Genomic DNA, 15883 nt, shown 5'->3' with positions numbered 1-15883 from the left:
TCACCAGTGTATTAGACTGAGAGGGAGTGTTTTGTAATTTGTATCTAGAGGATTGTAATTTGAATCGTGAATCCAAAGATACCTGTAGGTGAGTGTGATTTCTGATGATTTTTGAATGGCACAAAATTATTAACCTACAGTTGAAAATGTTTTTTCTTTTTCTGGCAGTGTTTTCTTTAGTTACCATAGATTGTCTAGCTTTCCCTTATACATCTCAACACAGCTTATTTACATTTCTGATGAAATTCTATCCATATAAGGGCAGAAACACCTGATCTTTATCAGTAAGGGCTATGACTGCCTCTGCCGTTTTTAACTGATGTAACTAGGCTAGAGAGACAGAAATAACATACAGGTGCTCAGGGTGTCAAATTAGTCTCCCGTCCCAGCATATACTGGCAGAAAGGACAGACAGAGAGCTGCTTTCCTGAACATTTTGTGTGACCAGGTTTCCTATTCTCTGATGTTTGGAATCTCTTTTTCAAGTAGAAAGAATATTGCTCATAGCATTCTTTCAGGCCAAAGCGGATATTAGCCTTTGCCCTAAACGCTTTTTTTTCCTTGTTTAGATTAAAACAGAACATGTTTGGTTTTATTTTCTCCTGAGATTTTCCTATCTTCCAGTATCAATCTATTGCTCTGCCACTAACCCATGCCCAGATGCTGCAGTTTTCCTTAAGAATTGACCCCTCTAAGCAGTGCAGAATAGGATGACGTGATAAGCAGCTCTCTTTCCTTTGACAGACTCCGTGTTTCAATCTAAATTAACCTGAGTTACAGTTCAAATTATTTCTTCACATAGGAGACATGCCATTTTTATGTCTGATTCACAAAGCTCAGGCAATAGAAAACTCTTCCCTTCCGAAGGGCTGATATTTTTCTGTTTTTGTCTCAGTTAGCAAGTCCCTTACCTTGCCAACCATACGCCTACCTTTTAATGTGAACTGCCTGTTTTAATTTTCTGATCTCTCACAAATTTTAAATTTTTGCTCCCCAAAACAGGCATTATTGTGGACAGAATTACTTTTTTTTTTTAAAAAAAAGTGCACATAACTGGATTAAATTCCAATGTTTGTCTTCCTTTTCTTCAGAAGAATCTTAGTGTTGCTTTAGTTTGTAAGTTTTGTTCTGATTCAGGATGTGCCACCATGGTGTGGAGTTACTGTTTCTAAGACAGTTAAACAAGTCATAGAAATAAGGTAAGACAGTAAAATAGGCTGAGGAGGAGTGGAGAGTAAAATGGGTAGCTCCTGTGTGCTCAGTACCTGGTGATACATCAAAAATGCTTGTATTACTAAGATATGAATATATGACTGTCCCAAGTTTTGTTCCTAGATGTGAGGGGTTGCAGCAAAATGGAGACCCTTATCTGGATGAGATCTTGGACATGCTGACGTGCCTTACAACCTGCGGAAAAAATGAACTGAAAGTTTCTGGCAATATTGTACACCCGCAATTACCGCACTTCAATTTTGAACAGACACGGTCTTCTGGTACAGTATATATATATGTGGCTATGTAGGTGGGTCATAGAAAAATGAAGCTCTACTCATTATGTGTCTTAAGATGGAGAAAGGAGTATGAGACATGATCTTCTGATCTATGTGCTTAATGCTGCAGTAGCCCGAATGCTACCTACATCAAACTGAACTGACCATGTCAGCTGTAGAGTCTGATCCAAGGTTGAGAACATGCCTCCCAATCACATCTCTCATGTCTGTGACTCCTATTTCTACTCTGACACGATTTAACATATTTATGATGCTTGCGGTCCTAAATAGCATTGATGTAAAAATGATCTCACCTGGTTTTATTCCACAGGAATGACAGTGAAAAACCTCCAGGCCTTTCAGGTGTTGCAGTCTGTTTTCCAGAAAAGTAATGATCAGCACCTGTGCAGAAGAATCTTGGGAGCAATTGGCACCATATGGGCCTGGGACACAGTCAACTTCTTTCTTCTGGAATGGACACTACAACCTATCAACCAGTTTACTGACATAATCAATTTCAAACCACACCCAGTCCAAGTCCAGTTCTTTAGACTGGTGGAGTCTATAGTGCTAGACCTATCCTATGTGCCCCATGAAATTTTGAAGAAGGTTCAGTATTTGATAAAGGAAAACGTAGTGCCATTTTGCACCTTAACAGCTCTCAGGTGCCTTCTCAGCATGACCAAGAAGGACCTGTTATTCAGCGACATATTCCGTGACTCTGGGCTCTTAGGGCTACTGCTGGCACATTTGAGGAAGCAAGCCAAGATCCTGAGGAAGTCAGGTACAACTTAATGTGATTCAAAATGACTGTTGAAGTAGTCAGATCAAGAGGAATGAATGAATCTCTTTCTACAGTCAATTTGTAAATTTTATATACTGAGTAGCTAGATTTTGTCTGCAAGCCAACTGGCCTAAGTTTATGACATGCTAAACTGGGTCCTGTCTGAAATCTTAGCTGCTTATCGTTCTATTCACTAGCCTAAACAGTTCTGGGCTATTCTTCACCAGTATACGATGAGTTGTTCTGGAGGGTACCATTCAGCTTCCACTTTTAAATAGGTCTAAATTTGGGGTTCTCTAGGATGCTGGCTTAAGAGTAAAGGAAGAAAGAGTTTTCCACAGTGCTTAGTTCCTCTGAAAATAACACTTAATCCTGAAGACTGATGATGGAAAGCACTTTCTTGAATTTTGGCCATATATTACCCACAATTACTACCATCCATTATCATCTGTTATAATTGTCTCCTATCCTGAAAACAAGAAGGTGTTCTGGTGCGGTAACTGTGGGGTACAGCTGACTTAGGGGACAGACTTACGTATTTAAAAGTTTATAACTGCTATTTTAAAGAAAGAAAAATGCATGATAACATTTTCTGTGCCCTATAAACTGGGAAATGGCTTTAAATTCCAGTGCAATAGTCATATAGTAAAGGAGGAGAGACCCAAAGTACCAGGTATAACTTCTGATGCAGCAAGAACAATTGAGTTATTTATGTACATAGATTCCAAGCAACAGAAGGAATATGAATTGCAACAGAAATTCTGGAGTGCAGACATCTGTTACCTGCAAAGACACTGAGGTTTACGTTTTTGGTATCAGAGAAATAGGGTTTTGTACAAGAGTACTTAGCTAATGATTGTCAAGATAAATACCAAGGTACTTGAAAACTTACCTACTGTTTATCAGCTGGTTCACAGGGTCTTTCTTCTGTCTTTGCATTAATTTCACTGCTTTAGATCACTTAGTGATATAAATTTTATAGAATGAGTAATCGAATGGCTATGTAATTTGTAAATTTAGACACACAGTTGAAGAGGGATAGGTGGGAAGACACTGTGTGAAGTGATCACTAATTCCCTCTTTTGGTTTCTGGAAATCTAGCCTGAAAATTTCAAGACTTTTAAATCTAAAAATACCCTACGTTACACTGTCTGGTCCTGGAAATGTTTGCCTTTAAACATACAGTGTGTTTCTGCTCTACACTTCTAGTTTAAGTATTTTAAGTACTCCCTGCTGCTATAATATTTTACCACTTCATAGCTCATAATGTATAATGTTCTTTTATTTGTGTGCATTCCTGCCAGGTATCACTAAACAGGTAACTCTACATCAGTTGGGAAGTGGAAACACTGCTATTACCAGTATTTCTTATAGTTATGCAGGAGATCTGGGCTGCAAAACATAGAATCAGACCTGTGTTTCCCGATCCCAGACTAGACTGTGATGACTAAACAATGCCCTGTCTATATTTTGTTGCTTATTTTAGGGTTCAAGTAGCCTGTAAGTAATATCTGAGAGAACTATAATTTGCTGGAGAACTGGGTTTCCTTTGTGGTTTAATAGTTTAGCTACAGTTAACCATGTCTTGTATGAATTGTATTATGACTTTTAATTTACTGACAGCTGGAACTCATCTGCCTGGTCTGGAAGAAGGCACTGAGAAGGAATTAAATGCTGTGATGCTGAAGATGGTGGCTGCCCTTACAGTGGGGTCTGTGAGGAACGCTGGTAAGAAATTACATACAACTGCATTACCTTTGTGATATTTGGCGGTAAGTGGCCATGATAAGTCTTAAGGAGCGCTAACAAGTTTTCTGACTTTCATGCTTCAGTGAGAAATGAAGGACAAGAGCTAGAATTGTAGAGACAACAGTGCTACACCAGGAAGAAATGTGGCGAAGATATTCTCATCCTGCATAACAAGCCTTATCCCAGTAGCCACCTCCCTTCCCTCATCCATATGGATATTCCTGAAGTGTTTACATAGAAAACAAACTTAACCTTGTGGAAAACAAAATTATGTGTGTGCGTTTTATGTATTGTTTGTTCATGCAGATTTTCTTCTCTGGTATCTATTATTTGAAATCTTGATGGGATCAGACGCGTGTTGAGTAACATTCATACATTTAATATTGGCATATCTAAGAGGTGTATGTGTGGGAAATCTTGTGGAACATAGTAATGTAGAAGTGAACTCTTCTGAATTCTGGAATCCACTCATTTAATTCGCTAGAATCATCATGTTTGCAGCATCTTACACAGTGCAAATCTATTGTCACAAACTATCGAACACTCCTCTTCAACTAAAGAAATGTTTAAGCTGAAAACTAATAAGGCATCTTTTTCTTTTCATTCATTATTGCATTGGGAAGCTGTCATCTCTGATGATTAGAAACCATGGTTGTCCAGTCATTTTATTCCAGGTTGTACTTGTGCTGTTCAGTTTGTCATCTTCAGCTTAACCAGCTCTTCTTGCCTCACCTGCTGTATTTGTAGAAATGTGTCACTTCACGCCAACACTGAAAATCTGCCTGTGAAAACTGCAAGTAAAGGATAGTTTAAGTAATGAATGATACCATATTTGTTCCCAGTTGTTCTGAAGGACTATGGAATGGTGCCATATATCAAGATCTTTCTGGATGAGGAGTGCTACAGGAGTGCTACTCTCAGCATCTTGGAGCAGCTATCAGTCATCAACTATGAAGAATATATGAGCATTATTATTGGGGCCCTCTGTTCTTCTACTCAAGGAGAGTTACATCTGAAACTAGATCTGCTGAAGGTAATCATTGCGACACTTGGTTGCTGTTTTCTTGGAAACTGCTTGGCTTGTAGCAAATTGCTCTTAATCTCACCCCTAGCACTGTATTTTTTCCAAGAAGGCAAGTGCAAAAGAAAAAAGAGCCATGAAGCAGTTTTTGATTCTGGTAAATTGGGCACTTTGATTTTTAGCAATGTGTGTGTGGTCTACACCTTCACTCAGTATCAGATTGTGAAGTATTTTGAAGACTTAAATAGTAATGCAGGATGGAGAAATGGAAATAAAGGGCACAGTTATATGAGCAGTTCTGTGTAGACTGACAGAGAAAGGAGAAAATGTGAATAAAAGTGGAGGAGATGTGGGGGGAGCATGTTAGAAGAGGTAAAGGAGTAAGACTGGAAGGAGCAGAAGAGTCATGAGATGAACAGCTTGATTTCTGATAAGTTTCCAAGGTTGAAACTTTGTCCTTGATTTTGTCATCTCACACATAAGCCAGTGTCATAGAAAAAGAGATAAGAGATGATAGAAAAGAAGAGTCTTATGAATGTTTAGAGCTATTAGCCTCTGTTGTATTTATTGAAGGTCTGATCCATAAGAAATGAAGCAGGGGAAATAATCAGTGTGCTTCAGGCATCAAAATGAAAAGCAGCCATGTTGTAAGCACTGATTTAGTTTCATTCTACCTTCTCTTCCAACTGTGAACTGAATTCACCTTTCAGAATGATATATCACCTATTTCTGTGATAAAAGAACCATGTTACTTTAAAAAACTAAAAATGTGACAAAGCTTATAGCCTTGATTTGAAACAGTGAACTTTAACAGTATTTGTGGAGAAGTTGAGTATGGTGTCCAAACTAATATGAAAATAAATGCAGCTTCAGTGTCTAATTTTGACAAATCATAACTGTATTAAAGCATAATGTAAGCAAATGAATTTATTATTTACATCCATTGGGACTGTGATTGTGTTACACACAAATTCAGATTGATTTGCTAATATATATTTAGCTGTTAAAGCCTGAGCCCAAATGCAATTAGCACTGCCGTATTCCAGCGTGGCACGTGGACAATTATGAGGAATAACAAATAATGGAATGTGAAATAAATTCTGTTAATGTTAACTGAGTTAGGGGGTTTCCAGCATACATCAGTTTTATAGATTCAAGACAGAGGCATACTAACTCATAGGCGATTAAATTCTAACTTAGTTAGAGCTGGAGGAAATGTGGTTATTGTTGACCTTCTCTGAAATGTGTTAAAGCCATCCTGATAACTTCAACTCTGAGTTATTAAATTTACTCCCTGTTCAGAAGTCTCTGACTGGTTTGATACATTATCATATGAAATTGAATGACAGTAATAGAGTTCCCCCCCCCCCCCCTCCAGTTCTGGTAACCCTTTCTCACAGTCCTAGATCCTGTTACAGGGAAATATGTTAGAAACTGTTCCTCTTCAGCAGCTTGTGCAGTGATCTGAGGGCTGGAGAACCTCTCCTATGAAGACAGGCTGAGAGAGTTGGGACTGTTCAGCCTGGAGAAGAGAAGGCTCCAGGGTGATCTTATTGCAGCCTTCCAGTACTTATAGGGGGCCTATAGGAAAGCTGGAGAGGGACTTTTCACAAGGGCATGTAGTGATAAGACAAGGAGTAATGGCTTTAAACTCAAAGAGGGCAGATTTAGATTAGATATAAGGAAGAAATTTTTCACTCAGAGGGTGATGAGGCACTGGAACAGGTTGCTCAGAGAAGTTGTGGCTGCCCCGTCCCTGGAAGTGTTCAAGGCCAGGTTGGATGAGGCTTTGGGAAACCTGGTATAGTGGAGGGTGTCCCTGCCTATGGCAGGGGGGTTGGAACTAGATGATCTTTGAGGTTCCTTTCAACCCTAACTATTCTATGATTCTATATCTGTTGGGAAACTTTGTAAGATTAGTCCTTTCCAATGTGAAAAGGTACAGTGTCAAATTTGAAAGGTCCCTGGTGCCTAAAAGAGCATCATATTTACGAAATGAATTGTGCAACATCCCAAAAACCTGGGATGGATTCAAATACAGTAGACCGTTACCTTGCAAGCTTTTCTCCTCACTAATTTTACTTCCACTTTTACAACTCTTAGTAACTTTTCTAGATTTGTTTTAAAATGACAATACCATAACATTCAAAATTTACAAGTGGTATAGGTTGGGTTTTATGCATGTGTAATATTGTCAAATGACATTCACTTATAACCTGCTTTAAGCCCATTGAAGTTAGAGGAGGTGTAATGACTTCGTTATCTTAGGATTTGACTCTGTACGGCTTTTTTCCTCCAAAGTGTTGTGCAAACTTTAAAAATACCTCTGTTGAGAAAGGGAATTATTATTGCTTTTCTTCATGAGGAGAGCCTGCTGCTTACAGTATTCTTTGGGCTGTCCTGTGTCACTGCTTTTTTGGCAAGAGTCTACTCAGTCATATGAGCAAAAGTCTAGTGTGGCTCCTTGTGTATTCAGGGCTGTAGGAAGACTTGCCTATAGAGAGCTGTGCCTTCCTCTCCATTTCTGTATGAGGTTATTTACAATTGAATCTCTACTTTCATTTATTTAGGGCAGAGGCAGATTTCTTGAGAGAGTCTGAGAAGACTGGTGAAAAAATAGCCAAAGGTCTGAAACTATCTCTGGCCAAACTGGCTAGGATATGTAATGGCAGAAAATTTGTTTTCTTTGCTTATTTCTATGAGCACTATTCCCTACCTGTCAGGCTGACTTCATGGGTTGCTCCTGAGGATGCATTCAAATCTTGGTGGTTTGACTTACTGGGTATATGGGGGAAGGGAGGAGAAGAAAAGTTGTGCAGTGGTGACCTTTAATCAACTTTTTTCTTCAGAGTGCAATGTCAATGAAAAAATTTTGGTAAAAACTTGGAAATTTAAAATACTCTAAAGCTTCTTTGTCCCTTGGTTTAAGTGCTTCTCTTGTCTTTTTTCTTCCCAATGTTTATAGTCACTCCTGAGGATACTGGAGAGTCCCAAGAGCCATTCAGCTTTCAGAACCTGCAGTGGATTCAATGGACTCTTATCCCTTCTCTCAGACATGGAAGGTGCATTGCAGGATCCTCCATCTGGGCTGTGGGCAGCAGTTGGACAGAACTGCATATTGGAGCTTGTTTTCTACACGCTTCAGGGGATAACAGCAGCCCTGCACCTGGACCCTGTTAACAGCAACTTCTTCCAGAGGAACGGTCTGTTTGAGAAGATGGCAGAGGATCTTGAGTCACTTGGATGTTTCTGGACACAAGGGGAACGGCAAATCCCTCTGAGCCTTGAGAAGACAAGGACATTTGCAGAATTCTTGGATGCAGCTTTCTGCTCTTCTGAACCTTTTCCAATGTGGCTAAAGAACTGCATATGGATTCTGAATTTTCTTGATCATATGGTCAAAGGAACCCTCCATCTAGAGAGCTACTTTAAGGAGAGAAAGCCAGAGATGGGAGAGGCATCAAGAGATGATCAGGAGGGACCCCAAGGTCAAGAAGAAAGACCAGGCAACAAATTACCTATCTCTGCCTATAGGCTATGGGGGAGTCCTGAAGAGAAGTAAGTCTTTATTTACTACAGGAAATACAATAGTAAGACTGGTATCTGCTCTTTATGTGGTAGTAAATTGAGGTAAGGTGTGATGTAACCTGTCTAGAACAAAAAAATCAGTGCCTCAGTCCCAACTCCCAGGCCTCCAGACAGCAGAAATCACCTCTTTTTGAAAAGTAAATGATGGGAAACGTTGGGGCATAAGTGTTCAGTGGAGCAGTGGGACACACAACCCTGAGAGTTACAGAGTTTGTGCTCAAATTTCTGCGGCATGCAGTGGGGGAGCAGGACTGAGCTCTAAGGAAAAGGGTTGTTGGGACTTGAAACCCACATTTAGTCTCTGCTTGCATGTGCCCTGGTCAATTTTTACTTTCTCAATTATGTGGAAAGCTGTTTCCAGTCACCTGATACATTAAAAATAAAAACTATTTTAGGTTATTTTAAGTGGTCCCCATGCATGTGTGTCCAGGTACATGTGTACAAACACACACTTTCATTTACTCATATAGCAGAAATAGAGAAAAATGGAAAAGGACTAGTAATACTGTCTGCCTCCTATAATGAAGGATTATATGAAAATATATATCCTTTGCAGGAAGGAAAGACTACACCAGAAATCAGCAAAGCTGTCAGCTGTGAATCAAGTATGTGTGTAAAAGAGGCTCAGGGAGGTTAAGAGAGAGTTAGATCAGTGGCAGTGCTCGGATATGACTCTGTCTTCTGCTTGTCTTTCTCAAGTTACTGGATCTGAAGCATAAAGCAAGGCTTCCTAGGTCCTTGTGCTGTGTTACCTGCTGAGCTGTGAGGCTATGCAGTAGCTGAAAGAATACTGCTTGTGGAGGAGTTAATAATGTAAATTGGGATCCATTCAGTTCACTATGTCTGGTTTGGGACAGTTTGGCTTTGGTTCTGGCATGTGAAGGCACAAAAGGAAGCCAGGTTAGCTAGAGGTGTCTGGAGCGTGTCCAGGACAAGCATATGCAAACACAGCAGAGGAACATTTACTGGGAAACTGTCAATCTTCAGGCCACACAGTCTATATCCTTTTCCAGCAGTAAATTTTCTGAAAATAAAAATAAGAAATCAAGTTCCCAGAGTTCCTGCAAGCTTCTGGTTCCCCTGATGCAGCTTCCTCTTAGCTGTACTCCATACTCACACTTCCTCCTGAAGAAGGCTTCACCATGGGGCTATGCAGCTTGAAAGGAGGAACCTGAGTGCAGCTGGTGTAAGTGGCTTGTGATGCCTCATCCTGCAACATGTATTTAACATCCTCGAACAGGGGGAAAGGTGATCCCACAGGACCCTATGACTGAGACACAGGAAAATCCTTTTAACTGGATACTACTCTAGTCCCTTACACTATTCTGTGGTCAATGGTGCTGCAAGCTATTGGGCCACAGGGGAAGTGACCCTTTCATTCTCATACGAAAAACAGCCCTCCATGTTCCTGCTCCTGTGTTAATGTTTGAGATACCTTCTGTGACAGATGGGATCTCTGTCTTTCCTTTCACTCCTGGTGATTAGAGATAGCTTGCTGCAAGCTGTGTTAACTGAGGCTGATCTCTCTTTGGGAGGGAAGTCCCTCTTGGTGCCCACTCTAGCAGAATGGCTGCTGTTACCACAGACTCACTGTGCTAATGGGTCTTCAGGTTCTTTGTGGCATCTCGTTTTGTCCCCAAACCCTCTTAAGTGTATTGTTTTCAAGTAGAAGCCAGTGCAGAGCAGATTTGGGATTCACATCATGATACTGGTGGGGTAGATGGAGTGGAATCAGGGGGCTGAGTGGATAGCCCTGAGGCAGGAGTGCAAGAGGTGAGACACTTGCAGGAGTGAAGAGCTGGTACATGGATACAGCTTTTGTACTAAGACAAGCCAGAAAATGAGGGTCTCTTGGAAAACCACAGAGAAGACTGGAGATAAGGCTTATATGATATTCCTAGAGGAGTATGAGTGTGCAGTGCTGGCAGGGAAGTTGAGATGTAGTTTGATGCTTGTCAGGGACTCCGGATTTTCCTTCTTTGTTTTTCCTTTTTAACAGCCCTGGAGAGTTCTAAACCTGCCAGGCAGTGCTCAAAAATAAAAAAACATCATCTTATAATTATGGCAATATCTTAACCATTTTGTGATTTTATTTTTTTAAAGGATCACTTTCTGTTATTTTCTTCTGATATTTACATTTTGTTAGCTCACATTTTTCCTTTAGTACATGTCTTATGGGTTATAAAAAAATTCTCTGTATGAAAGGAAAACTTTGAGGTTCTTTCTCAAAGAAAGAACCATATTTCTTCAGTGCCCAAGTCTTTAGGAAGACTGCTATGTGTAAGGAGAACTGGACCCACTGCCTGGTAATGTAATTTTACAGTGCTAGAGATGGAAGTTTGAACTGAATTAAAAGTTCGGGAAGTCAGTTCTTGAATAGAGTGGCTTAGGCTAAAAATGGTCTTGCCCTGGGAAGCACAGCCATAGTAGAACAGACTGAAATTTTGATCTTACTGATTCTAGTGTTGATTAGGGCTTTTGGGGGGAGATAAGAGGAGAGTATATTTTCAGTGTGTACTTTTTTCTTGTTTGACACTTTAAAAACTCACCCATACTCATGTCATAGTCACAGGTGTATGTGTCCACACTGGAGCCACTGCTGCAATAAGTATTTATGCCCCATCTGATTTCGATTCATTACACAGGAAGTATTGCAAATAAGCAATTTCTTTCAAGTATCTTTTTTTGAGGGTGCATTAAGAACTATTTGCCACTATGTGGCAGTGTTCTCTACCTTACTTGCTGCTCTGATGCATCAGAGGAGCCTGTTTCGAAGTGGCTGACGTTTACAGCCTTTTTACCCTCCTTTAGGTCCTTCTTAAAAGTTTGGTTTTATGCTCACTCTTTTACTTGTACCCTTTGTTTTATACAGTCCATAAAGCATACTGTGCTTTATTTTTTTCAGTCTAATTATGGCTGTTAGATGTTGCCTTTGCTTTTCTCACGAGATGTATTTGGAACAGATGTTTCTGATCGTAACACTGGTTCGGAGATGTACCCAGAAATGCTGATTATACTATGAACATGACGAGCCTGCAGTGCCTAAACTAGAGTTACTGCTATGCTGTGGCTTCATGTCAGATATATATCCGACCTCTAGCCTGCATCATGGCATAAGCAGATCTTCTCTGTGGTAACTCTGATGCTTGAAAAGAGAAAATACAACATTAGTTCTGAGCCGATGAATCGGAGAGATCCCTCTGGTTGTCTGTTCTCTGTACTGCAAGTACCTTCAAAGGCAAAGTTTGTTTCAAGAGGCTGCTGCACGTCTTTGAATGTGCAGGTCCCTGAAATGTGAGCTCATGAGCAGGTTATGTCCTGCCTTTGTTACTCTAAGGAGACTTCCAGCTGTTTCAGGTGGCTAGTGTTGTTTCAAATGCTGAGCCTGGTTGCTGCTAGGAGGATTTAATGCTGTACTCTGCTGGAACATTGTTGGACCATCTTTGCTGTTGTTAGTGATAATTATGATGTCTTATGCATCTTTTTCCTACAGGTGGGAAAAGAGAGACTGTGTCATTGTACATCCAGGTGCTGTCTGTGTTATGGTGAGGTTGCTGCCAAAGCTGTACAAAGAGGGACATTCTCAGGTGAGTCTGAACATATCAAAATGCCATCTAAACAGCGTCTGCTACTTTTCTGTAGCTTTATGTCCAAGAATTTGCAGATGCGGAAGTAGTAAAATTTACCTAGAACACTGGCAGGAGGAACAGTACAAATTTTGCTGACTCAACAGATACAAGAACAACAAAGGCTCTCTGGCTGTCAGTTTGCTGAAGTGTTTCTATACCTGTCTGATGCAATGCATAGATCTTGGTCCCAGAATACTTACTGCAAAGGCACAAGTTTAAAAGTCCCTGGAAAATTGTCCAAAATATTGCTAATGGACGTAGCAACCAGAACAGTCTGTCTGGTTCTTTAGGCCTAACAATCCATAAACTTTCAATGCAGCTTAGAATCTGCTTTGCTTTGTCAAACTTTTGATACACACGCCCACTCTAAATAAGTATGTTGCCTATATTGTATCTGCTATCTGGTCTAAAATACTTGAATATAGTTAAAGTACATACGGAGGGATTGAAATAAAACCAGATTGATCTTCCAGAGCTAGGGAAGATGGGAGTGTAACTAACTGCTGGCACATCTCAAGTCTGTGTAGCGGAACCAAGCCAGCAGCTAGTGAAATTTTGTTAATTACAGTAATTAATTCTGAAAAACAAGTGGAACGGTTGATTGGATGAGAGAGAGTGTCATTAAGAAACTATCCGAGCTGGCTCTAGGACTGAGCTATATGAGAGAGAAAGCCTCTTGGACCCTCGGTAGATGGCAGTGTTTTTAAAAATATGAAGGGCTAGAGCACAAATTCCAGCGATTTCAGTTATGTAAGTGTGTTTGTCTTTTCTTCCTTTCTCACTCCTGCTTCCTTAGTCAACAAGAAATTATTACTGCTAATGTTTTTTAACATTGCTCTTGTCAGTCTCTGGCAAGGAGTTGACATGCATCCTGCAGAGTTTTTCATCAAATGACCCACAAAAATGATACAGGAAAAATAGAGTTTTTCTGGCTAATTCAGTTTAAAAGTGATTGAGACAATGAGTGGAACGTCATGTCCCGTAGCTTGGGCAGCTTACTGATGCTGCCAGGTAGTGACCAAAAGGCTGGACTTCAGGACCTTTAATCATAACATATACCACTGCACGAACCCTTGTGCAATGAGATTCCACCTGGAACATGGGAGTCAGACCTGGGTGGACCTCAATGGCTAGTGAAAGGGAGCTACTTGGTAGAATAACTGAAGGAATTTCCCTTCAAATAGATATATTCTGTCCCAAACAGGGTACTGTTCTTTGTTTTAGTGCAACAGTGTTTGACAGCTATATGAGAGATCAAATAATTTCTTTGTAGATGGAGCTTTTTTACTACAGACTTTCATTCAAAAATCTGAAGTGGCTTCTTGCTCTGAGTTTAAGACTGAGTCAAACAGTACATTTTATGAGCAATGGTAAAGAACAGACAGTAACATACCTCTTTCTGCTTGTTTTAGTGCTCTGACAGATCTTTTAGGCCCAGGTGTTCAGGAGTAATCTGCAAAAATCTTTGGAATCAGTTCAGGTCATGTACAAATCCTTTGCTTTCACAGAAATGGTGATGAGAAAGCACTGCTTTTACAGAAACATTAATGGAACTCAATAAAATTAAAGTACTTTGATTCGGACTCTAAAAGACAATATCCACTTCCTGCCAAATTTGCTGCTTCTCAGTGACCTTTGTCAGACTCAAGCAGTGATGGACTGAAGCAATGTTGAGCCTGACAGCGTGGAAAGAACAGTAGCAGACAGTAAAACAGGTGATCTTGCACTTCAACCATTTCTTCTCACTGTCTAGAATAACAATTAAAAGCTGAGGAGAATAGATTTGTGTTTGTATATTACTGCCATTCCTAGGTATGATCAAAAATCAGTTGAATGTCATATGGATATGAAAATTTGCTTAAAAGCCTTAAACTACCCCAAGAGATAGTATTTGAGTCAGTAAACTGTATTTAGAGGATATTGCTCGTGTTCATGCCTAGGATTGGTACTAAGCCAGTTCTCATCAAACTGCATACAGTTTGACCAAATACAAAGTGGATTTTCCTTTTATTAATATGCTGCCCATTCAGTGATAAAAGATACAATTTTCACGTTTCAAAAACTAAGTGCAAGTGAGCCAGGTTAACATCCACTTTAGATATGTGGCTCAGGATAGTCACAATTTCCTCTCAGGCATATCTCATCCTTGTCTGGTGTTTTGGAACTCTGGCTTCTCAGACTCCAGTGTCATGCCAGATCTTTTCTGTTTGCAATGTCAGATAAGGAGATCTCCTAGATCTGACAAGGCTGGGTAAGGGGAAGAAAACTTCTGAGAAGAGAATCAAAGCATGGTTCAGTTCTCTGTCATCATTCTGACGGGTTTCTTGAGAGCATGGACAAAAAAATCCTTACATGATTCATTATGTAAATTATCTGTACTTTTGTTAAATAATATTATTGCTTCCACAGCTGGATTTGCCCTCTCTATTTTTATCTATGTCTCTCCTATGATGGACTGCTGTCATATTCACTGTTGTAAAACTAAAACATTGTGCATCAATAAGGACTTTGCACCTTTTTAAAAGATCTTTATCCCTGTTTTAAATTTAGCCTAAGCTAGTTGTTTGCACTGCAGATATTAACAGCATAACACTTTCCAAGTACTTGTGCTCCTTAAAAACATAAATCCTTTATAAACCGAAAAGGTCTGTGACATGGCTAGACTGTGTGACATTCGAGATTTGTCTGCTTTCAGACATATATTACTAATACCACTGCTAATGTAACTGTTAATATCACAGTGAATTCCTACATTACTGCACTGCTTTATCTGCACGAGGAAATTCTTCGGATATTTGGTCAGAGCTTCATTATCCTTTGGGTTGTGCAGTCAAGGCTTTGGGAGAAAGGAAAGAACAGACCAGAACTCTGGTAGAAGGAAGGAGACTAGAAAAACCCTGGCAGTGGGTCCTCCAGCCTGGGCTGGTAGCTGAAGGTCAGCTCTTTCCCCTGAGCACTTTCCTGCAGGCTTTGCTCCAGCCTTGTCTCCTAGGGGATTTTTTTTTTTGCTGAGTGTGTTCGGATTACAGCACAACTTTTGTTTTTTTTAAGAGAATGCACAACCTGGCTGCATGTTCTTTTCCAAGGTTATTTCTGGGCTTTTAGTAAGAATTTTGTTTGTTCATTGATCAACCAGCTTCTGAAGTTTTCACTGTTTATACAGACCAAGCAATTTTCATCCAGTGCTTATAACCCCACAGCCTGCCCTTTTATTTGTCCTGTTTCTCTTGCTATTCACTTTCTCCTTAAAAAGCAGCCAGTGTCTCTGAAGTTGCATGAAAATCTTAGTAATGTACCCTGGATTGAAGCGATAGAAACACTGCCAAGAATCCCTGGCTAACTATACTGAAGATCATTTTCTACTTTGTCTTGTTTTTCATGCAATCGTATCATTTATAAGGTGGCACAGAGAGACAGCTTTGCCTTCTTCTCAGGTGTCTGAGGAACATCATATTATAGCACTGCACAGTAGCTTAGAAAAATGAGAAGGAGACACTGCATTCAGCTAATACTGTGGGGGAGAAAAATACTGCAGCTAAATGTAATTTGGTGAGCAAGAGGTCTGTCAGACCACCAGAATTAACAAAAGATTCTTTACGTTGTGAACAGATTTTGTTGCTTA

At 40.0% G+C, this 15883-nt stretch overlaps 1 protein-coding gene across 2 annotated transcripts in view; it reads left to right on the top strand.

Annotated features, from left to right (window-relative positions):
- Positions 1 to 15883, top strand: part of WDFY4 (WDFY family member 4) — a 138532-nt gene that overhangs the window by 12024 nt on the left and 110625 nt on the right. For both annotated transcript variants that reach the window (XM_086617035.1, XM_086617034.1), the window contains exons 7-12: positions 1336 to 1493; positions 1822 to 2274; positions 3898 to 4002; positions 4866 to 5056; positions 8010 to 8602; positions 12126 to 12219. In XM_086617035.1, coding sequence (XP_086473161.1) covers positions 1336 to 1493; positions 1822 to 2274; positions 3898 to 4002; positions 4866 to 5056; positions 8010 to 8602; positions 12126 to 12219 — 1594 coding nt within the window. The remainder of the gene's footprint in view (positions 1 to 1335; positions 1494 to 1821; positions 2275 to 3897; positions 4003 to 4865; positions 5057 to 8009; positions 8603 to 12125; positions 12220 to 15883) is intronic.

Source organism: Tauraco erythrolophus, chromosome 9 (genome assembly GCF_009769465.1).
Source record: "Tauraco erythrolophus isolate bTauEry1 chromosome 9, bTauEry1.pri, whole genome shotgun sequence".
In the NCBI taxonomy this organism is placed as follows: Eukaryota; Metazoa; Chordata; class Aves; order Musophagiformes; family Musophagidae; genus Tauraco; species Tauraco erythrolophus.
This window is presented reverse-complemented; position numbering and strand designations above follow the sequence as displayed.